This window comes from Paramisgurnus dabryanus, chromosome 13, assembly GCF_030506205.2.
Source record: "Paramisgurnus dabryanus chromosome 13, PD_genome_1.1, whole genome shotgun sequence".
Lineage (NCBI taxonomy): Eukaryota > Metazoa > Chordata > Actinopteri > Cypriniformes > Cobitidae > Paramisgurnus > Paramisgurnus dabryanus.
In genome coordinates, this window is record NC_133349.1 from 20,797,636 (window position 1) to 20,821,215 (window position 23,580).

At 37.3% G+C, this 23,580-nt stretch overlaps 3 protein-coding genes across 4 annotated transcripts; 1 reads left to right on the plus strand and 2 right to left on the minus strand.

The window, feature by feature from the left end:
• Positions 1-86: 86 nt before the first annotated feature.
• On the minus strand, positions 87-3,673 carry LOC135727824 (fibroblast growth factor receptor 1-A-like). The gene is made up of 10 exons (XM_065245868.2): positions 3,437-3,673; positions 2,505-2,548; positions 2,126-2,284; positions 1,858-1,983; positions 1,548-1,769; positions 1,160-1,407; positions 961-1,063; positions 683-861; positions 547-614; positions 87-428 (listed from the first exon to the last, which is right to left on the minus strand). Exons 2-10 carry the CDS (start codon positions 2,539-2,541, stop codon positions 332-334), a joined length of 1,239 nt encoding a protein of 412 aa, XP_065101940.2. The 5' UTR covers positions 2,542-2,548; positions 3,437-3,673; the 3' UTR covers positions 87-331.
• Positions 3,674-4,087: 414 nt separating this feature from the next.
• On the minus strand, positions 4,088-12,401 carry usp5 (ubiquitin specific peptidase 5 (isopeptidase T)). 2 transcript variants are annotated; one of them, XM_065261160.2, is made up of 20 exons: positions 12,121-12,401; positions 11,542-11,670; positions 10,961-11,024; positions 10,608-10,735; positions 10,363-10,508; positions 10,086-10,270; positions 9,720-9,814; positions 8,883-9,076; positions 7,842-7,913; positions 7,395-7,485; positions 7,167-7,292; positions 6,923-7,076; positions 6,602-6,776; positions 6,342-6,430; positions 6,121-6,249; positions 5,541-5,684; positions 5,314-5,456; positions 5,078-5,228; positions 4,895-4,979; positions 4,088-4,778 (listed from the first exon to the last, which is right to left on the minus strand). In XM_065261160.2, exons 1-20 carry the CDS (start codon positions 12,226-12,228, stop codon positions 4,685-4,687), a joined length of 2,502 nt encoding a protein of 833 aa, XP_065117232.1. In that variant the 5' UTR covers positions 12,229-12,401; the 3' UTR covers positions 4,088-4,684. The 2 variants fall into 2 exon arrangements, with proteins under 2 accessions (XP_065117232.1, XP_065117231.1); XM_065261159.2 differs by having other exon boundaries at positions 6,064-6,249.
• A 1,008-nt stretch (positions 12,402-13,409) lies between these two features.
• Positions 13,410-18,798, plus strand: p3h3 (prolyl 3-hydroxylase 3). The gene is made up of 16 exons (XM_065261161.2): positions 13,410-13,758; positions 14,110-14,294; positions 14,506-14,664; positions 14,867-15,053; positions 15,174-15,305; positions 15,631-15,773; positions 15,932-16,021; positions 16,103-16,155; positions 16,239-16,318; positions 16,922-17,049; positions 17,153-17,248; positions 17,319-17,469; positions 17,553-17,670; positions 17,832-17,907; positions 18,008-18,148; positions 18,361-18,798. Exons 1-16 carry the CDS (start codon positions 13,458-13,460, stop codon positions 18,526-18,528), a joined length of 2,208 nt encoding a protein of 735 aa, XP_065117233.1. The 5' UTR covers positions 13,410-13,457; the 3' UTR covers positions 18,529-18,798.
• The last annotated feature ends 4,782 nt before the right edge of the window (positions 18,799-23,580 follow it).

Consider the following 23,580-nt stretch of genomic DNA (forward strand, 5'->3'; position numbering starts at 1 on the left):
TGCTCAATAAAGCTACAGTGCAAAAATGTGAAGAAATACAGACACGCCCATGTGCATAAACACAAACACATCTGCAGAGAGTATTAAACTTTTATTCTTAAAACAAAAAATCAAACATTCAACATTCAACATACAAAACATTTACATTATATATTCAGCAAAATTGTACAAAAACCATTAATCGAACCTTTTATCTAACGTAACAATCAAATGTCTAACAACATTCGTTCTGCAATAAATCTCAAAAGCTCATGTTGGCATCATTTGTCAGTATAAGCACGTTTAAAAGCACTGGCCCACCATACTGCATACTCCAGTAAACACGCTCCTCTCAGTTATAAGAATTTGGTTTGTTGTGTGCATTACGCTGTTGTCTGGTGATGGGAACTGGCCTCACCTGCTTTGCTAATTCCACCTCTCCATGAGATCTTGAAAGAAAGAAATGTTGTAAATGAGTAAAATGAGTCTATTGCATTTTCAACTTAGTGAAGAAAAATACATGATGAGAAAAATATAAACAAAAAATAATAATAATGGAGCAAGAACCTGTTGCACTGGCAGTAGTCTTTGGCTGTAAGAGGTTGTCGCATAGATCTCAGTTTTCTCACTCGCTTCTACAGAAGAAAACGTTAAATTAACCTTTTTTTCTTTTTTCTTCATTTTTTCTTTATTTATTTCTTACCTTCATTCGTTTGTTCCTTTGTTGGACAAGAACAGTCGAGATAATAAGTCCAATCAAAACCACAGAACTTGCTCCAACAGCAATCCAGACCCACAACTGTACACCATAAACATCTTTGGTCCATGGTCCTTCACTTGGTGTTTTCCCTTTGACATTGTTGACGACCTTTCCACCTGATACTTAAAAATCATTACAAAACGGACAGATTTGTTGATTTGAGAGGTCACAATTTGCATTTGGAATGGGATTAATAGTTGAACGAGAAAAGTTGTGTATACCTGAAGTGCCAGGCAAAACTTTTAACATCGTACTGGCAGTGAGCTCCGTTCCACCATCAAAATTCACTGTGCACACAAACTCGCCAGCATCCGTAGACTGTACCTGAGATTGACAGAAAATAAATGTTTGTTTTTTTTTCAAAAATATATACATTTGTGTATTATTCCTGCAGTTTTATTAAAGATTAAAGATATTCACTTTTATCAGCTTGATATCATAGTTGATGCTGAGCTGTCCACTTGTAAATACAGCTTTTGATGTATTCTGGCCTTTCCAGCGTAAGTTATGTTTGTCATCTGTGGTTCCAAATGAGACATCTAGGTCTTGAAGGTGCTTCGCCGTCCATTTTCCACCTACTACATGGCGAGATGTGATCTTTGGTAGAGAACAGGGCAGAACTACATCGCCCCCTGCAGGCACCTCAATATGTTCTTGGGATTGGAGACCTGAAGAACCACGTGTCGTGTGCAGCAGGAAATGAGAATGACAAAAAAACAATTGTCAACAAAACACACAATATCTACTACTGCTCAGTATCACTTTTATAATATAACATTTCAATTACAAAGTTATGAGGAATACCAACCAACAACAGTCAATGTTATATTTATCTTCAAGCCCTGGACCATACATGTCCACTGGCCTTCATCTTTTGAGGTCACGGATTTCAGGATAATTTCTGGCTTGTTTTCATGATATCGGTCACCGTTAGGGGGTCTCAGCCACTGTACATGATTGGTGTCTGCTCCATCACAGCGCAATTTGACTTCACTAGACTGGAGAAGCACCGTTCCTGGGTCAGCAAAGACTGAAAAGGGAAAAGAAAAGTAACTTATACAATGTACAAATATTTTGATTGTTGTAAATCAATGTATATAAAGGATTGCCTGTCCCACCTGACACAACATGCACACGAAATCCCTTCTCTGCACAGGAGTAATATCCAGAGTCACCTTTTTCCAGCTTGGTTATCTTCAAAGTGTCTCCACTTATGTAATGTTTATTTTGCCTAAATGAAGAACCTATACAAAATAAAAACATTTAAAGTGTTAGAACTCACATCACTTCATAGTCAAATGAGGCAATAAACAGTTTGTAAACAAAGAACCAGATGTTTTTTCCTCAAATTGAAAAACAAATTGCTCAAACAGAAAAAATGGATACCCTTTCGTGAAGTTCCTTTTTTCCCGTCAATGGCAATGATGAGATTATTGTTCAGTTTCCATACCATATCTGTTCTGTCAGGTACCTCACATTTTAAGGACAAATCCTGCCCAGCTTCCTGATAAAACACATTACATTTCCCTGGATATATGTAAAACACTGAGAGAGAGAGAGAGAGAGAGAGAGAGAGAGAGAGAGAGAGAGAGAGAGAGAGAGAGAGAGAGAGAGAGAGAGAGAGAGAGAGAGATCGTTAATAAACAAATGTAATCATTTGTACATTTTACAAAATAAGTACGAAACCAACTGACAGCCTGAATAAAAATATTTTATATAATATTTTATTATTTTATTATTAACTTCATAAACTTTTTATGCTCACCAAGTAGGATCACAAAGATGTCCTTCAATTTTGGCATTCTGTTCCTATTTCAAAAATATGAATGTTTAAGGGGAAAGTAAAAATATTTATTAGAAGTTATTTTTTTAAAGCAATAGACAGCACAATTTAGTTTTAACAGTCTTTAAAAAAATAAAAGGTTTGGTTAGTTTCAAAGAATAAAAATCCATGTGTCTGTGCCTGATCTAGCTCAGTGGGCTGTGGTCCACAAAACAGCTTCCTTTAGTTTTGTTTCGTTTTCTCTTATTTTTATTAAACATCAAAATTCAGTAGATTTTTATTAAAAATGTAAATCATTTGAAAGAAATAAAAAATAAACAAGACACTGCAATTGTTAACAAAATATTTTATACCCGTTGATGTAACAAGCTTATTTTATTATTCAATGAACAGTGTTTCTAAAGTCCCAACTTTGGGTGTTTGTCTGAAATCTACATAATTATATTTATCCTGATTTATCGTTTGGAAGTCATCGAATTCGAATACATCCAGCATGATTTGGTTATGTTTTATTGATTTCATAAATGATGTTCATAGCTCTTTATTATTTTTTTATATAAAATATTACAATTATCTGTGCACAAAGTTGATGTTATATGGCATTGATAAAAAAAAACAATCATTTATCGAAATAATTAAATGTTGCCAATAGAGTGTTAATAAGTTAATCAAGTGTAAAACGCGTGTCGTGGATTTTTAAAACACACTTTTTAATACAAATTAAAAAAAAAACTTCTTGAACATTTACTTAACATTTTGTAACAACCTGCATTTACAGTTTTACACTTACTTCTAATATTATTTAAGGTTCTATCTTTCTTGTTAATGTTTTTAAAGAAACTGTTACTGAAATCTGTTACATTTCATAGTTTAAAGTGCTACAATACAGTAAACTAATACATGACGATACTCACGTTGAGATGCGTCAGAGAAAATGTTTTGTTGATAATAGTTTAGAGAAGTTCTGCACCTTTAGTCCAACAAGCAAACTTTACAAACGCTGTGAGAAAGCTGGCAAAACCTGAAACCGCACCAGAAGAGAGCGGAAGAAAGAAAAAATGCTGTTTGGAGAGCAGAAGCCAATGCACAGCAGAAAAAAACGCCTCCGTTTCTCAAATTTTCAATAGATGTTCCTTGAAATGAGACATTACATTCGAAATTTTAGCTCAACAATAGGAAATGCCTATAATTAAAATATATGATATATCTATTTATTACAACATTCATCTTTATATGTAAACCAACGAGCCAAAGGATCACTGACACAGTTTCAATATAAATACTGCTTATTAAAACATGCTTTAAACGAAATTTAAGTTTCCTAAGGTTTATTAGTCCTGCTGCTAAACTGCAATTTACTTACAATCCAAGCTTACACATTAACTTAATAAATAAACAGAAATAATCACTACATGCAATTTGTATCAACAGAATTTCAAAAAACTATTTCCTCTTTTATCCCCAGTAACCACGAACTAAGATTTATTTCCTGTAAATGGTTTAATACTGCTGAAATTGCATTTTACAAAAAATCTTTACCATACTCCCAATCACAAGACAAACAGTCAGAACAAGCAGACATTTTATTATTTTAAAGCAAATAAAGAACAAAAGGAAGTTCTTTCCTCACCCAAAAAACAAAATATGAGTGTGAAAAATAAACAACACAATAAGTCTTGCATTCATGTGTTAAATTTAAAACTCCAGCACATAATATTGAACTGTTGTTGTGATTTAGTAATATTCATTTGTCCTTTTAAACATGTGCAGAAACATTCTGAAACACATAAAGGGAGGGAAGGCGGAGCTTAGCTCTAAAAGCCATGTCACAATAGCAACTATCCAATCAAAGGGAGGCACGAATGAGACTATTGTGTGTATGCCTGTGTGTGGTAAGGTGTCACCAACAGTAGCGTTTCGAGTAAGTACACTCTAATCCGCACACCCTACATTTTTTCCATTTTATTATAATTACAGCCGACATCCGCTTTTCATTAGTGAGTATATGTGATGGAGAAGTGCTTTGACATTTAATTAAAAAGGGTCATCAGAAGCAGGAGTCTGGGCCTACAGTTCCAGTAGCTCAGATACAGGTGTGTGTGTGTGTGTATATGTGTGTGAAACCGATAGAGAGAGAGAAAGAAATGCTGTATAAGTTTGCTTTATTCCACCACTCTCCTGTAAAAGTACAGGTAGCCCAGGTCCTTAGGTGGTTTCTCAGAGGCACAAACTTTCTGATCATTGAAGATCACCCACCTGTTGGAAACGAAGTAAGATGTTAAATATATAAATAACAATGATAGAGCTGCAAAAGATGTGTATTTGAAGACTCAAAAAGAAAGAGAAGCTGTTGGAGAATAAACTGCACTCACTGTTGGTCCTTTTTGATATGACAGACGTAATGACCACACATCGTGCTCGTCCCCATGTGACTGATGAAGGCAAAGAGCTCATACTCTTCAGAAAAAATAAACAAATACGATCAAAATCGTAAAATTAGAACAGAAATGTAAAGTTGTATTGTGCTTTTCATAAAGCCACACAAATAGTCTTACTTCCTGGTCCGTCACGAACACGTGGTCCTGGAGGCGGCTCCCGACTGGCTTCACTTCCTGCCTCTGAACGTCCACCTTCAGACACGTCCATGGACTCCAAATCGTCCAGGTGAGAGAAGATCCAGTCCACAGCACGCTCTAATATATTATTCTACAAAGACACATTAATGCTATTAGACCATTTCTCCTTTATACATAAATTAAGTTTAGCATTGCTTAACAGATCCATCTCTTACCGTAGCTCTAAGAGCACGGGTCGCCTGGTCTCGACTGAATCCCATGGACACAATAGTTGCTAGGTGTTCCTCAGGTATACTCTCTGTAGGTGTTGTGCCGGGAGCAGAACTAGAGCCAGGCAACACTAAAGGTGCAGAGAAATCTGTAGCGAATCACAAACCAAAAGAGGTTATTGAAGATATGCATTGGAGAATTAACATTTCACAACAATCTATGATGTATTTACCAGGATCGTCCATGTGTCCCATAACCCAATTCATCGCGGCATCAATGCCTGTGTTGCCCGTGTAGTACACAGCCTTCCGGCAAGCTTCCAAAGGAAAACCCATCTCACACAGCTGAGACACTGTGGAGTCATCTAACACTGGAGCTAAGAGACACACAGAAAGAGAGAAACAGATGGGTCTATGCATGCCTTGATGTTGTATGATGTCTAACAGTACTACATGACAAAACATTTATGGACATGCACACACCAAACACATATTTTTTTCTAATTTTCTTAGGAAGTTATCTACTGTGTGATTTTAACATGGCGGTGCCCATCAAAAAAAAAAAAATTTATTACGCCATGTAAAATGTCAAAAGCGTGCTTACTTAGCATACCTCTACTATGAACTTTTTAATATGAAGCTAGTTCACAAAAAACAGAAAGAAAGCAAAGGAAAAAGAAAGGTTGAAAGAAGCTTGAGTGACTGACGGATGTCAAGAAATGACGACACAGGAAAAAGGAGGAAAGACAGACTGACACAGCAGTGGGGAGTAGAGAGAGTCGTCCTCCTCGTTGCCGTGGGAACCCAGGATACCTTTAACCTCCACATCGGGGGTCATGAGAGGCGGCGGGGCTACTTCCGGCAGAAGCTCCTCCCCTGGCTGCTGTCCCATGGCACGGAGTCCGCTCAGATCCAAAGTGTCGGGAACATCGATGCTAACATCTGATAAATGATTAAGGAAGTGTGACGATAAATATCAAATAACATTTGCATTAGAATTAAAGAAAGATAAAATAGAAAACATTTTACTGTACCCAGTTTTTTAGGAACCCAGTCCATGCCAAATGTGAATTTCTTAATTTGAATGACAAGATGGTCAGGAAATGAAGCAAAGCGAGTGGTCCTGAAAAAAAAGAGACAGTGATGAGTGATATTAGTGATGAGAAACAGTACCCCAGTAATACTGATATAAAACAGGTGCAACACTTGACCAAAGTTTACATCATTATAAAACAACACAAAGAAACCTAATAACATTTAAGGATTGAAAACTAAAAGTGTATTATATGCTTACTTTGTGGCAGTGGTTTTAGACTGCACTGCAGAGCTCCAGAAATCTGTGAGTGTTTCTGGTTCGCTAAGAGCAGCCATACAGGCAGCAAATGGGATCTGAGCACGTACTGCTGCAGAGGGCGGGGCTCCGGACGACTCCGCCTCCTCACGACGGCGCTCTGCTTCTTGTAACTCCTCTGATAAACAGGAAGACAAATGATAAATGAGAGGAAAAATCAAGTGGAATGGAAAAAATGTGGAGAGAAGACACATTTTGTAGGAACATCCTTGAGTCGTCATTTTTAAGTTTTTAATGTAAACTACATTCCAGTGAGTGTCTAACCCATATTTGTTGCCTGGTCCATAGGAACGGGCAGCTGGACAATGTAGTCCACTCGTTGGGTATACTTGGCCTTTTGGGACTGCTGGCAGACAATCTTTTCTTCCACTAGAAAGCGGAAAGCTTCTGAGGGATTCATGCCAGACCGACAGTTCCTCTTGACAACAAAAAGAAACGCTGACATGAGTGAATGCTTAGAAGAAAACGGAGAAAAACAAAGACGGCAAGAGAAAGTCATCATCATTACCTCTACCATATTAATGAAGTGGAGAAGAAACTCCTGTGCATCCTGTTGCCGATTGGTGGAAAATTCAGGATGGCCTCGCCCAACAAGAGCTTTGAACATACGAGGTGCTATGCCAACCTGGTCACCCTGCACAAACATATTAATATTATAGCTTGTAAATACATTTGTTAACAACACATTCTTAATAATGGCTTCAGAATAATCCCTTGGAATAAAGTACAAGCGTACCTTGGATTCATTGGAGGCACTGGGGTCATCTCCAGGATCAGGGGCAGGCTTAGAGTACTCTCCTGACAGAAGACCATAGCCCAGCTTTGCTCTGATATTTAAAAGGAAAAATTTAAAGGATTTTGGTTACTTTTTAAAAATGCTTAAGTAGTATTACTGCAACAGTTTTACGCTCTTAAATATAAATTAAAGCTGAATTTCATGTTCTTTCACATGACACAGAAAACCGACTCAGCTCTTGTGACTCTGATGTTTAGTGCCATCTGCTGGCAAGTATGATATTACTGAAGCTCCTTTAATATAATTGTCAAAGTAAACAGATTAGTTTTAAAAATAGATAGAAAAAGAAGAAAACTTGTATGTCTAGTTTAATGATAACTGTCCCTATTAGGACAAACACACAACTAAATGTACATCTGAATGGATTTTTGTAGGACAGGTACTCACACTTGGGTCTTAAAGTCTTGAGTAGGGTCACTGGGCGCCTCATCAAAGATCTTGTCAATCTTAGAAACGTATCTGTGCAGAGTAAAAAGAGCACAGTGCATTTAGAAACATTAGCAATACTTTATCCATGGCTAATAAAAACATATACTAATGTGCAAACATGCTACTAATTTTTGCTGAAATATTAACACTAATAATAATCAAAAAATTATCAAAAAAATAATAATAACTGCATTGTTGTAACCCTACTATTCATTGACTAAATTATAAATGCTTTCTTATTTGTATGTTGCTTTGGATAAAAACGTCTGCTAAATGTATTCTGAGTTGTGCAGGTTTTTTTAGAGATGCACTTATATATTGGCCTGTAATCAGCATCGGCAGATAAAATAACATTTTCCCAGTATTAGGCATGGGCCGGTTACAGGTTTCAAGGTATACCGAGGTTTTAAAGAGTCAAGGTTTCAAAACCACTAACATTTTCTGTAATACGGTTTCCAAGGTATGAGCTGGATTGACACAAAATGAATTAAATCATTAAGTCATGCAATTTACATTTAATATATATTACAAAAATATTTTTTGAAAGAAAAATATAATTTAAAGGCTTTATTTTCACCCAGCATACATGTTGTACGTTGCTCAAAAATAAAAATGATTGTGTCCAGTTAAAAATGTGTTGTTTGTATAGCCTACGTCTGAAAATAACACATTTTAGTGTTGCAATGGCAAAACCGCAATACTTTGAAACCGTGGTATTTTTGCTTAAGGTTATCATACCGGCAAAATTGTAGAAATCTCAAATCATACTGTGTGATTATTTTGAATTGGGTGACAATAATAACAGAGCTGCAGTTTGTATGCTCTAGAATAAAATGATTTCAGAACATAATAATCTGAAACAAGGAATAAAAAGCATAAGTATTGGTAGATGTCATCCTAAGTAAACGAATTGCGGTATCACACGGAAATAACAAAACTACTAAAAGCAAACACATACACACACAAACACACACAGTCAATCAGGTGAGAGGAACTGACTTGGTCTGGAAGTCTGGGACGGTGAAGAGCACTTGCATGACAGAATTGAGGTAGCAGCTGTTTCCCAGGTTCTTCATACCGGTGAGCCCCGGTCCCCACAGGGGCTTCAGAGTTGTGCCTGACTCCTGAATCACCTCCCACTCGCCCACACGCTGATTCACTGCAATCTCCAGCTCAGTCATGGTTCGCTCCGTCTGGTAACACAGAGACACATTTTAAGAAACGGCTGCTTTCTAGGGTGAAAAGGTCTTTGCAAAAGCATTAAAACTTAAATCTTAAAAGCGGAGGGCATGATTTCTTAAAAACGCTTTGGAAAAGAGAGTCGGGCTGCCTACCAAAACACACTTGTAGCCAATCAGCAGTAAGGTGCGTGTCTACTAAACTACAACATACATCAAAAGTAAGTCCAGATTCTATTGGTGTTTGTTTAGGTGATTTCAAATGTCAACATTGGGTTTCAGAAATCATGGACCCTGCCTTTAATTGTCTATATTTGAGAGCAAATAACACAATGTTATATCTTTTGTGAATTAGACTGTAAATGATGTAACAACGCAAAAGAATATAGCTTATTGCTTGTAAAAGTGTGTTAAAAATTGCTTGTTGAAAATTAAAAGTTGGTATTGACTGATCACAGTGTTTAAATACTAGTAGTATCAGTCTCCAATCTTCTAATTGAGAAATACCAAGTTACATAACTGACATGAAACTGCGACCACAGAAGCATAATACAAATAGAACAATGATAAACCCAAACCACTATACCTGCATTTTTTTTTTTACAGATGACCTTATTCACACATTTATTTATAGCATATCATCAAGCAGATATTTTACCTTTTCCATGGTCATCATATTGATGCCGAAGTGGGAAAGGTGTTCTGGAAGCTTAGAATCTAACACCATATCATCTTCGTCATATGAATAGACATCTAGAAAGACATACACATAATACAGTGTTACTATGATATTGATATATTGACCGAATGCTCTCGGCACATATAAGACGTTCGTCAAATAACGCTTCAAATCCGCTTACACCCGGCCTCGGGCAATTCAGAAATACCGGTTTGTTGGCAGAATCCATTAACAGTCTGATCAAAATGCTATATTACAAGAAAACAAAACAAGGGGTTTTGCATTTGAGCTCTTCATAAACAACTCTATTGACTTCACATTCCAGTGAGTTCTGTAAAAACTTACCTGCTCCATCAGGTGTTATTGTGCCAAGTTTGACAGCCAGTGGATATCCACTCTGCTGGTAATGCTGGAGGGCGTGGTTATTCCCCCCTGTGCCATCAAAATATCTCCTCCCGCACAGAACCTTTCCATCGGTCAGATTCATCCACAGGTTCTCCTGTAGGTCACAGACCTCACATCTCCATCCGCTGAAATAAAGACAGAGAACGTTCAAATGCAAAAGGTAATTTTTAATAATGCATTGATAAAGGCAAATGTGTTTCCACCTCCCATTGTTTACCTGGGAGGAATTTTGATTCCGTTGTCGAGTTGTTTGAGTTCAGCTGCGTGTTTTGACTCCTGACGTACCTCTCCGTCCCACTGCTGCACCTGCAGAGCGTGTGACACAGAATCTGCTGCCTGCAGCCCTCTTATTGACAGAGACACCTGTGCATGCAAACAGCACCAACAACACACAGTTAACATCTCTTACCTACATTTCTACACTACATTATGATTCATATTCCCGATTAAAGCTAAACTCACCCGTTCTCGAACGACCTCTGGCATGGAAGCAAGATCTTCCAATGTCACATCCTGTCGATCTGGGAAGATAACAACCTTGACTTCCTCCTCATACTGCTCCTGCTCAACATCAAACCCTCCTTCAATCCCTAAAAGATATAAAAAGTCTGACTTCAGGCGAAATTTATAAGAACATACGCGGAGCTTAACAGCTTACATAAAATGACTTTTGAATCAGATGTGGACAACAGAACATTATCATAAACAATATTAGATTTTTTGTCCTTTCAGTAATAACTGTACACATCTTAACACAGTAATGATCAGTGCCCAAACATAAGATTATTTAAGGCTAAAGGAAAACAGAGACTTACCTATAGCTAGTCTTGTGGGCTTCTTTTTTGGAGGATCACCTGATCCAGAATTACCATCATCCTCCTGACAGACAGACAGACAAGGTTAGTTTGATATAGTGTTAAAAACATTACAACTTCCAAACTTTAACTTGCCAAATTAACAAGCAATTACTAACTCATTGTAAATGTCTAGACTGTACCTAAAAATAACATGTACTTTTCCAGTCATAAACTTCAATAAATAATGAAGCCCGGTCTTCAGTACTTGGTCTTATCTTGGTCCCAGACTAAAGAGTACTTTTGGTTTTATTTCGAGACCAGTCCAGACCAGACGTGCAGGGACATCACAGATGGCCAGTGTACTGTCTTACTTATCTGATAAAATCATGTGATTTGATGTGAACTTCCTGCTTCAGATGAAATCAATAACTTGTTTCTAATTCAATATTTGATTTATTCGCTATTGTTGTATTGAGCGAGAAATTACTAAGTATCAAAAATGTCAAAATGTTTTTGTCTTGATTTATTTTCGGTTTAGGTGGTTTTGACAACAACACTAATGTTAGACGTACAGCATCATGTGTCACGTGTTTGTGTACCTGTCTCTTGCGAGTCCGGGTGATGTGCAAAAAAGCCCTCTGACCGGTTTTGGCGTGATGTCGGTCCACATACTTGCTTCCAAAGCCCAGAAAGCTGTTCATGCAGACATACAAACCTCCCTCACTTTCCTGAAACAAGCAGACATAATTACTTTAACAAAACACTGTTTGTCAGCGCCACGCGCTCGGTGAGCGTGCCTCTCTCACGCGCACACAGCAAACAACATTCACACGCGCGAAACACATCACCTGCAAACAACATAAAACAACTCAAACATAAACTTTATTAGCTTAAGGCTAGCTAACTGGTACATTTAAGTAGATTGTTTAAATTACACACAGAAAACGTGTTTAGTCGAGACGGTAATTAAAGATGTGTAAAGCCAAAATAATTTATAATGATTTACGTAATACGGGAAATCGTGTAAACTTGAGCACTGAATGAGCGCTATTTAACGTTAGCCCTCATGCCACATCTCACAAGAAGACGAAAGCAAAACAACAACCTTAAGCAAACAAGCACAAAATCTGAAATCACCAAAGCTGAAAGTGCACGATGACTGTGCAGACTGTACTTACCGGGCTGGCGAACGACAAGGCGCACTCGTCTTTGTGAACACGATCTCCGGGCCTCGGTACCCGAATCGTAGACAGAACCGACATTAATATCTCGCTAACCTCCGTCATTTTGGTTAAACACTATTTGCCTGCACACGCTTGCCCGTCTGGCCCAGTCTGCAATCACCCGCTCCTGAAATACAGTTCGCTTAAAGTCTCTGACAGCCCCCCTGCTTTCTCCCTGTTTCCCCTCAATGAAAAGCTGCTGATGATCCAGTGTGTTTCATTCAGGCCAGGGGAGCTGCAACACACTAGGCGTGCTCGACTTCATGCGGCGTTGCGCAGACTGATCGGCATATGACATCAAAGTAACGCGAGAGCTGTGCTTACTAATCGTTCTCGCGGTATTTTGATGGCATATGCGTTCCAGTCTGCGCAGCGCCACATGAATTCAAACACGCCTCCATCGTAATGCACGTAGAACTCACGCAAAACTATTTATTTGCCCGATTCAATACAACGTTTGACGTACAAAATACAAAGTTGCTCGTCTTTCTAAAGTATGTCCAACCAGTCTTTAGTCATTGTTTTGATGCTCTACATTGTTCTATATAACTCACGGATAAACGATATTTTTCTTTAGTATTTTATTGCCGTTTGGAAGTAACATCATATATGCATTATATGGTGGATATATTACGGTAGCAAAATGGACGCCATGACAGTTGTCAAAATGAGAAGGCGGAAATTTTGACCTCGTAATAATAATAATGCTGACCTCATGCGGCTGGGAGTGCAAGTGTGATTAAAAAGGATGCGGAATCTACAGTATGATCCTGATAAAATAAATTCAAGATGTTTGTTTGGGCTCAGTAGACAGATATGTTTATGTACATATGTTTAACTCTTACCACCCACACCCTTTCATCCTTTAACTTCCCTGTATTCTGTTGTTTCTAAATTATACAGTTTAGTTTGCCATGCCAGCCACAAAGTTTAAACAAAAAAATTCCGGTCATGTTTAAACAGGTATGGTACTGCTACTTGGACATTTCAGAAAAGTTGTCTAGGATTGTAAAATGAATGTCAGGAAGTGTCCCATTCTTAATTCACTCTATTTTTAATCCGTTAACCTCTAAAATAAATTCTCAAAAAAACTTTACTTTATGCATTTTCAACATGTTTGCTAGTTCTACTTTTGAAGATGTACCCAGTACCCACAAACGCACTATTTTTTTTTTTTTTTCATTTCTTGCTGCCCTGTGTGCATTTCCCTCATTCCTCATTCCCTCAACACGTATTTCCCAGTCAGATCTCCACTCCACCCCTCTCATCCAAACTGCAGTCTCTGCTGCACCATGGCGCTTCGCTCAAACACATTTACTGTATACGTGGCGCTGCAAATAACGCTTTTATTCTTTCTGAACAATGCATCTATAAGTGCAAGCAGTGGACTGTCTTCAGAGAGTTTATCCGGACTTTTAACGCCATACGATGAGCTCTATTACCGCGGGGTTCGTGCTTATTTTAATGAAGAATGGGAGCGAGCAGCGGAGTTCATAGAGAAATCCATAACTACTCGAGAAATGCTCCTTAAAACTAGACGCAACTGTCACGATGAGTGTTTGACAGCAGGAGATGACAGGCTCTCCAAACTGGGTTATTATCTTTTTGTACAGATACACATTGTTTATGCATCAGTGTGTTTGTTTGTGTTTCCACCCCAAAATAGTGCTTGAAACTAGGTTAAGCTAAAATACAAGCATGCTTTCAAAAAAAAATTGAAGGTTTTTTATAACTTATGTGCATGTTACTGTTTGTTTTTGTTGTTTTTTTACAGTTTGTGTCATCATGTATTCATGTATTGTTTTGAACTAGACATTTACTTTAACAGATACATTACCTGTACTGCAGAAACATGCATTTCTGTAAACCTGCTTTGAAATTTAAAGTGTTGTGAAAAGTATAATTAATAAACATAAATTGAATTTTGTGTGTGTGTGTGTGTAGACACAATGGATAAAAATCTCAGGGATCTGTGGATACTGGACTGGGTTCAGCTCCGGGCAGAGTGTGTGAAGTTTTGTATGGGTCGAAGTGTCTCTCCTGCTGGTCTGCTGCCAGTATCTTCGGACATTGATTATGAATTTGGAACTCGCAACCCTTACAACTTCCTGCAAGTCACCTACTACAAGGTACCACAACTGATGATTATGTGTTAAATATATTGAATATGTGGAATTGAGGTTTAATCATTTGGCAAATATAAAAAAGTGCATCCCAACATGTCCATGAATGACCATTTACCTACAAGACTGTCTTTGAGATGATGATATAAGCAAACCATGCAGCTATGTGTCAGATTTTTGTCTACACTGACTTTGTCTTCTCTTTTCTCTCACAAAGCTGGATAAAGTGCAGAAAGCGGCATCAGCTGCTCACACGTTCTTTATGGCCAATCCCAGTCACCTGGAGATGAGGAACAACATTGAGAAGTACAGGAGGATGATGGGAGTGAAAGACGAAGACTTTCTGGACAGAGAAAGGGAGCATGAGAAACACTGGGTGAGAAGTAAAGAAGAAATAAGAGTAGATCTATTCATTGAAAATGCATGCATTTGGCATACAAATGTAATGTCTGCACTCCTTTATTATTTTATCCCAAACTCTGTTATGAAAATTCCTTTATTTATTTTTACCTCAATATCTGTCCTAAATACTGTTTCTCTTATTTTGTAATGCTTTCTAACTTCCTCCTAACTTTCAGGAGATGTATGATTCAGCCATCCAGGCTGAGGGCTTGTCTGATTGGTTGAAGGCTGTAATGAAGTGGAAGGAGTGTGTGAATGAGACATTAAAGCAGACAGAGGATTGTAGGGCTCAATGTGTGACAGCATCACAGTTAATCCCAGAAGAACCAGACAGTGTGCAGGGGGTTTACGAGAGAGCTGCAGGTGAGAAAAAAACCAAAGCATCATTGCCATCCCAACTTCATATGGAGAGGCGACTACAGGACATTTAAATGCTGACCTCACTGAAAAGTGTGAACTTTTTGTCTTTCTCTGTCTCTTCAGCACTTTCTCTCTCTCTGCTGTCATGCAAACAGACGTGTGTGTCCCTGGTGTCAACCCGACCCGGACGGGTTTCTGCTGTTGAGGACTTTCTGCCAATGCAGCTGGAACATCTTCACATTGCACAGTACAAAGGTCAGATGTTGTCAAGACAAAAGCAGTGATGTAGGGGCTTGTGTTTTAGTTAGTTGGGTTATCAAACATTTTTAGGAAACATGTCCTTTTATGTGAAAACACAGTTTCAGTCATTTTTGTCTACATAAATTCATCCTACATGATTTAAAAAATATATATAAATCTTTATATTAACTGAATAAGGGCATGTCAAAGATAGACATAAAAAATTGAAATCCAACATTAATGCACCTTATATCATAATGCATGGATTTTACAAACAGGGTCACGTATTGACAAAATGTTCATTTTTGGTTATGTTATTATTTTTCTCTGTGTACGACAGCTGGTGACCTGAAGGGGGCGGTGGAGACCCTGCGGTCCTTGTTGCTTTTTTACCCCACAGATTCAGACTCCCTCAGTAACCTGCAGCTGTACTCCCAAAATCTGGAGGGTGATACTGGGGCTCTGGAAACAGGACCCATACAGGTAAGTTATAGACATGATAAATGGCCATTGGAGTAAATATAAAACCTGTGAGATGGATACTATTTTGCATTTATATTTAAGTCTGTCTGTTTGATTGATGGACGAGTCAACGGCACAGATCAATACAGACTTTAAACCACTTATCTGTTTTCTCCAAGGAAATTGCTGTGTATATCAGCAGATCACTGGAGGAAAAGAAACTGCTGTATTTTGGGGTGGCAAACTTGGACTTCAAATTCAGTGATCCGGTATTTTGGGTTTTTATGTATTTATCTGCTGTTTGTTTTCTATTCTTAAAAAACTTTAGACTCACTGTGTGTTTCTGGCAGGATCTCTGGACACCCGAGGACCTAGTGCCCGAATCATTGAGAGAAAGTTGGAGGTGAGTCAGGGACAGAGAAGAATGTTGGCATAGGGATTGATATGATAAATGTATTGGTAGCTTTAAACCGTTTTTCTTTTCAGAGCAGAGAAAAAGTTACTTCATGAAAAACTAAAGCAGGGAGAGAAAACAGAAGAGCTGGATGACAGTGGATTTTATGCAGGTACTATTTATAAAATAAGTCGGTGTTAAAGGGGACATATCATGAAAATCTGTCTTTTTCCACGTTTAAGTGCTATAATTGGGTGCCCAGTGCTTTTATCAAACTAGAAAATGTGAGAAAAAAATCAACCCAGTAACTTAGTTTTGGTAAACCATCATCTGCAAGCATCTGAAAAATAAGTAATTGAAATTTGGCTCCCCTTGTGATGTCAGAAGGGGATAATACCCCTATCCAACCACAGCACTGCTATTTAGTGCAGAGATCAACTCATTTGCATTTAAAAGGACACACCTAAAAATGGCACATTGTTGCTCACACCTACAAAGTGGCAATTTTAACATGCTATAATAAATTATCTTTATGATATTTTGAACTAGAACTTCACATATGTAAAGTCTTGTGAAATGTCCCCTTTAAATTGTTTCATTCTTATTTATAACGTAAGGTTGCTTCAAATAAATAAACCGCAGCATTTGCACATTTCTGTTGAACATCAAATGAAGCATGATATGTTAAATCTCCCAGTGTTAGTGTCCCAGTCTGTCAAACATTCTGCAATACAGCTTCATATTCTCTTTATATTTCTCACTTACTGTGTCACAGGTGGTCCTGTACCTGTAGTTGGTGTAACGATCACTATGGATGATCAGGTGCTGAACGGGACCAACCGTGTGGTGCTGGATGGAGTTTTATCTCAGTCTGAATGTGATCGCGTGATGCAGCTGGCTAGCGTGAGCTTTTTAATAATCATCCTAAAATCTGCCCTTCGAATTGAAATGCTACCAACAGCTGTGCTGAAGATATCTCACCTCTCATCATGCATTGCTGATTCAGGTTGCTGCATCGATGGGTGATGGTTACCGGGGGCGACGCTCTCCTCACACACCACATGAGAAGTTTGAGGGTTTGACTGTTCTCAGGGCACTTAAGGTATAACATTACTCATCTTTAAAACATACTAGATTGATTTTATACAAATTCAAATACATTTGTTTTGCAGTTGGCTCAGGATGGGCTCGTTAACCAATCAGATGCCAGACTGCTACATCAGATTGGAGAAACCGTGAGAGTTCTGATGCACTCGTACTTCAGAAGTCACTCTGATCTTTATTTTTCCTACACCCACTTGGTGTGTCGCTCCGCCATCTCAGGTATATAAATATGTACTAGGACCGAAACTATCACACACAGTATAATGATGGTACCTTGATGCTATGTAACTGTGTATGTGAAGGGCACCAGGAGGGACGGTCAGATCTTTCTCATCCAGTTCATGTGGATAACTGCATCCTGGAGCCGGAGACCAGACAGTGTTGGAAAGAACCTCCTGCCTTTACTCATCGAGACCTCAGGTGTGTTTACCTGATTTATGTTGAACGCACAAGCAGTTCTCCTCAATCTGTTTAAAATGCATTAAAAAGTATATTCATATCAGGAGCAGTCTGTCTTAGGTGAGTGGTTTATGTTTCATGCACACACATAATAATATGTGGATGCCCCGGTGCCTTTGCAGTGCAGTTCTTTACCTGAATGATGATTTTGAAGGCGGTGAATTCTTCTTCACTGATCGAGATGCCAAAACAGTCACCGTAAGATGCAGTTTTCAATATTCATTATGATATAACCTAACTGTCTTTACTTTGCTTTGTATGAAAGCTTATAAAACACTAACAGATATGTCTCTTCCAGGCAAGTGTTAAGCCAAGCTGTGGGCGACTTGTAGGATACACATCAGGACCTGTCAATCCTCACGGTGTTACAGCAGTAACCGCGGGTCGACGATGTGCATTGGCGCTCTGGTTCACCACTGAAAAGCACCACAGAGATATGGTGAGAAACCATTATGGGTCGAGTTCCTCTAAAAGTATTAGTTATGAGTATAAATGTACATATCCCTACTTGGTAGACATCTATCCAAGGAGACTTGAATGATAGTGTCTGTGTGTTTACTTTTTTTATTATTAAGTGGATGGTTGTGTGTTCATCTTAAAAGTTTCTGCACAGATATGATGTCATTCCTTTGTATGTTTACTTTGTCCCAGGAGCGTGAGGAGGCTGAGAGCTTATGGGCAGCAGATGGACACAGCGTAGTTAAGGAGGAGAAGGTTGATGAAGAAAGCACTTCAAAAACTGCCCGCAGTGGGAGAAGCCAGGTCAGAGAGAGGAGCAAAGAAAGACAGGGAGTGACAGGGAGGCGGGATGAACTGTAAGAGTGACAGGTGAATGAGCCAATCAAATGAGAGACTGTGCATCTGCGCTCATTTCCCTTGATTAATATGCTGCCTTTGCACGCTGTTATTTTTTCACAAACACGAGTTTATTTGGATTTCAGACTGGATGTCTGTGTAAGTGTGAATTAAGTGCGTATGTGTGTTTTTGCCTATGTTTCAGTATGACTGTATGCAGTATGATGTTTGTTTTTATGGTTGTGTTAAAAACATTTTCTTTTTATTGAAAGAATAAAGAAACAATAAATGGAATAATAGTGCAAGTCATTTATTATTTAATTTTATTGTTATTTACCTATCTGATGTATACAAGAAAAAGCAAACTGACTGTCTGTTTTCACCGATACTTTTTTTGGAATCATACATTTACATTACATACTTTATGTTCATAGCCTTTAAAAAAAATTGTGAGGGATGTGGAAAGACTGCACATTTGTACTGATGGAACGAGCGAGAGACAGTAAACGACAGAGGGAGGGGGAGAGAGAGAGAGAAAGGGGGAAAAGATGGAGAGCGAGATTACAGATAATCCCTCAAAAATGAGTGCATTTGTTTATGAAGCTTACAAATCTCCCATTTAGAGTATGGAATAATATAATCATTCATACCCTGCTCCCCATTTAAACACGATGCCCCTTTCATTAAACCCAAACCCACTGATCTTCCCCTAATGCACAGAGAATCAGATCCATGTCTTATGATGCTGGCCATTGACCCTCTCTGGACTCGTGTGTTAATCTGCAATAATATTAAAAACGTGGATAAAATAGCTGGTGATTAATGAGGGGTTAATCTTCATCTGACACTCAGAAGGCCTGATGAACAGTTAAGAGAAAACTTGATCGTACCTCTTAAGTAAATGACTTGAGAGCCTACTGACCTGTTTTCAATGATGTCTGAATGTCACATGCAGATATGTTTTGAAATAATCTCATGGAAATACACAACAAATACATTTATTTTTTTCATTTTTAACTATAGGGATTAGATCCAATGTAACTGGTTTCTTGTTTTTACCATTCTGTATTCTCTTATTCAGTGCGATGATGCTTATGAAATTTACTTTTTTTTTAAATAAACTGAATGATAACCATACAACCTAACCCTCACATAAACTTGTTTAAATGTTCAATGTTGCGCTGTCCTGTACAGGACATACATCTTAATTGTACTGTATATTACAATAAAAGACTTTATTGTATGTACTGTATATGTCAATAAAAGTGACATTGAACCTAATGCAGCACAGCATGTAACTTTATCTCAGTGTTCATCCATGCAAAAGTACCCCCCTCCTCTTTGTCCTAATAGAATATAATCCACCCCTTCTAAATCGGGTGATAATGTTATCCACCATGCTGTGATGTTTTGTCTGGTTCAGAGAAATATAGAAAAAAATGAGTTCTATTTATAATAATGATAGCTTGTCATATCTAAATCAGGACATCAAACTCATTTAAGCAAATCCTTAAATGTTGACAGGGTTTTAAGCTCTTTAACTGTACGAAATTCTGTTATGATCTTTGCTCACCTTGTTTTTCTAACATTTTCAAAAATGTTTGTGTAAATTTACTGTATATTTCCAGCTATTTGTTGCTATAGTTTTACAATAGTTTTTATAGTAGTAACAAAACATGGATATAAATCTGATGAGCTATGGTATCTGTGTCTGCATAATAATCTCATATATTTACAGATCAGTTTTAATATTATGTGCTATGCTGATTACAAAGGATTAGTTTTGATCTGTTCTATATTGTAATGTAATGTAGATTGTAAGATATGACAGTTTGCATGAAACATTTTAACCATTTGGGTTTCCCAACACTATTGTGGAGAAACTTCTGTGTTGATGATAATGAACTACAATAACTCACAATCAAGTGCAATGTTTATTGTACTGAAAACATCATTTTATTTTTGGAAATTACTGTTTTGTCAAATCCTTGCATTTTTTCAGTATACAGTGATATGCTTTATACACCCTTGTGGCAAAAAAATAAATTTCTTTGGCCAAAAATATGTTTTAAATATATGCCAAATACATTATGTAGAAAGTAAATATATTTTGGAATTTGAAAATATATTTAGTTTTAACCTTCATATATTAAATATATTTAATTTTAAATTTAAATATGTTTACAAGAAAGCTTTTCTTCCAATGCGACGTGAATATTAAATGCTTTAAAATATACTTATTTTTAAGGCATCTTGCTGCACAGGTTTTTACTCAGCTTTTGGGTGATGTAGTTCATTTAACTTAACTTACTGAGTAATGTCACATGCCTCTCAACAAACCAACAAGTTGAACCAATAGCTGATTAGGTAATAAGCAAATTTGTGAGTTTACTCAACTAGTGCCTTAAGTCACTAACTCTATCCATAAAGTTAATCCACACACAAGTTGGGTGGAAGGCAATTTAATATACAGTATACTATTAAACCTATATCTCCAGCTATAAGTCCAGTTAAATACTATTTTTAAACACATAATAATAAATTGACCCACTTCAAAAAAATTTTTTGTTCAAGTTATTTTATTATGCTTTTTAAGAGAATATTTTAAAGTTGGTGTTGCGAGACATGAGCGTCTCTATTATCATTATCCCTTTTGATGTGTATGCAGGAGGTACGTATTTTAACATGATGCGTGATGCACATAGGTTCCCATGACGCACCAAACACATATCTTTACATGACGAGCCACACACGACACCGCAGATACATATTTTGCTTTTCCGAGGAGGCACTGGACGCCACAAAGACATCTGATGCATACAACACACTTTTCTGGAAACATTTCATTAGCTTCGAAAGTCGTCCTCTGATTGATTAAATTATACAGAATATCCGATAGACATGTGTCGCATTCTTAAGGGCCACCTGGAAACAACACAAAGCTGAAAATTATGCATGGTTTAAAAGACCAAGAGTTTTGCTTGATGCAATCTAAAAGAGATATTTTAACATGTTTCCCATTGTTGTCATGAACTTCAGAGATGTGCGAGAATGAATGAATGAATGATTATGATTGATGGGGTCTCACCCCTAAACATGGCATGGCGCAAATCGAAACGTGACTGGTTGCTTTACGTGGGAGTCATTTTGCCTCTTGGGCGGTCTTTGGCCGTGTGCCCATGGTTCCCAGACTTTCAGTATTAAGGCATTAATATAAGTTTCTTTTGCTTATATTATAATAATTACATGGTACTGATAGCATATTTACATTTAGACAACTTAGCATGAAGAGCCTCAAAAATGCCATACACAAATTCAACAATCAACATACTTAAGATTATTTGTAAATGCAGATTCACTAGTCCACAAATATATATAACAACAAATGCTTATGGAAAGTTAAGAACTCAAACATTTTGAATTTATTTTGGTGAGATATATTTGTGTAAGCATTTGGAGAATTATTTGTGATTTCACAGTTGTTTTTATGAATTGTATTTTGAATGAATGAATGTGATTTTGTAAATGTGAATTGTGCAGTGCATTATGAATTGTATTTTGTACATGTATTATTAAAGAGACTCCATAATAATAAGCTTAAATAGTAGATCAGTATGTTAGCTTTGTCAAGACAATATAATACAAAGTTTAAATCAAACAACATGTTGGCTTCCTCAAGCCAACAAAATAGGAATAATAATAAGTTTAGATCAAACAACAGCATGTTTGCTTTCTTAAGTCCACATAATAATAAGACTGATAGTAATTTGAAATCAAACAAAAGTATGTTTGCTTTTTTCAAGTAAACATAATAAGATAATAATAAGTTTAAATCAAACAAGACTATGTTGGCTTTCTCAGGCTAGAATAATAACAAGTTCTCCATGTAGCATCGGAAGATATTTAACTCAAGAGTGTTAATACACCTCATTTTAAACTGCTAATGATCTCCATACATACTCATACACTCTCTATTGTTTTTAGCTTTCTCTCTTTCTTTCCATCTTTCTGTCACTCAAGGCCCTTGCTGGTTTTACCTCTATATTACTACATTTATTGTAAACTGTGTTTTTGCAGACCATGTGTATTCACTGGGGCTCCTAAAAGGACAGACCTGATGCTGGGCCATTACTAATCTTAAATTGACCCGGGTCCCCCTGATGACGGCCTAAAACAACTTCAGGCATTAAAATCAGATAGTTCACCTTGCATCTGAAACCTTAAAGGGATAGTTCACCCAAAAATAAAAATTACTCCATGATTTACTTACCCTCAAGCCATCATCAATGTATAAAATTATACTTATCAAAGTAAATCGTGGGGTAATGCATTCTAGTATTAGAGCACAATTCTATAGACAGTTTCAGCAGTAACAACATAAACAAGTGGCTATCGTGGTCCCCACGTAACTTCCGGTAAACTCCGCTAAGAATAAATAACAACAAAGTTCTTTAAACTTAGTTTATTTATATAACAAGCTAAAAAACAACACATACCTAGGAAACCAAAACATTTGTTATTTACGAAGAGGTATTTGTTCAAAAGATCAGTTTAGCTAGTCAGACCATTAAAAAACGAAACCGGAAGTAAAGTTCGGATCCAGACGTGTATCGCGTCAGCGCACGTGCTTCCTATGAAACCATCTGTATACAAAATGTCCTGCCTGTTCCAAGGTTTATAATAGTAGTAAATGGTACTTCTGCACTTAACAAACTAAAACAGCTAGTGATGAACGCGAAAAAAATCCTTGTTTTAGATTTCTATTTCTATTTCCTGGCTGGCATTTTGTTTTGCTCTCTGCACTTCCACGTTCGTCACAACAGCACTACATCTTGTCATTTTAGTTCGTAAAGTTTCAAATATGGATATTTTTCATACAAAATCGCTCCGATTCCCCTTAGGAGGCCTTTATTAACCCTCTGGAGCCATATGGATTACTTCTGTGACTTTTGGGCTTCAAATAAGAACCACTATTTACTACCATTATAAGCTTGAAAGAGCCAGGATATTTTCTAATATAACTTCAATTGTGCTCGTTTGAAAAATATAATCATACACAAGGACGGCATAAGGGCG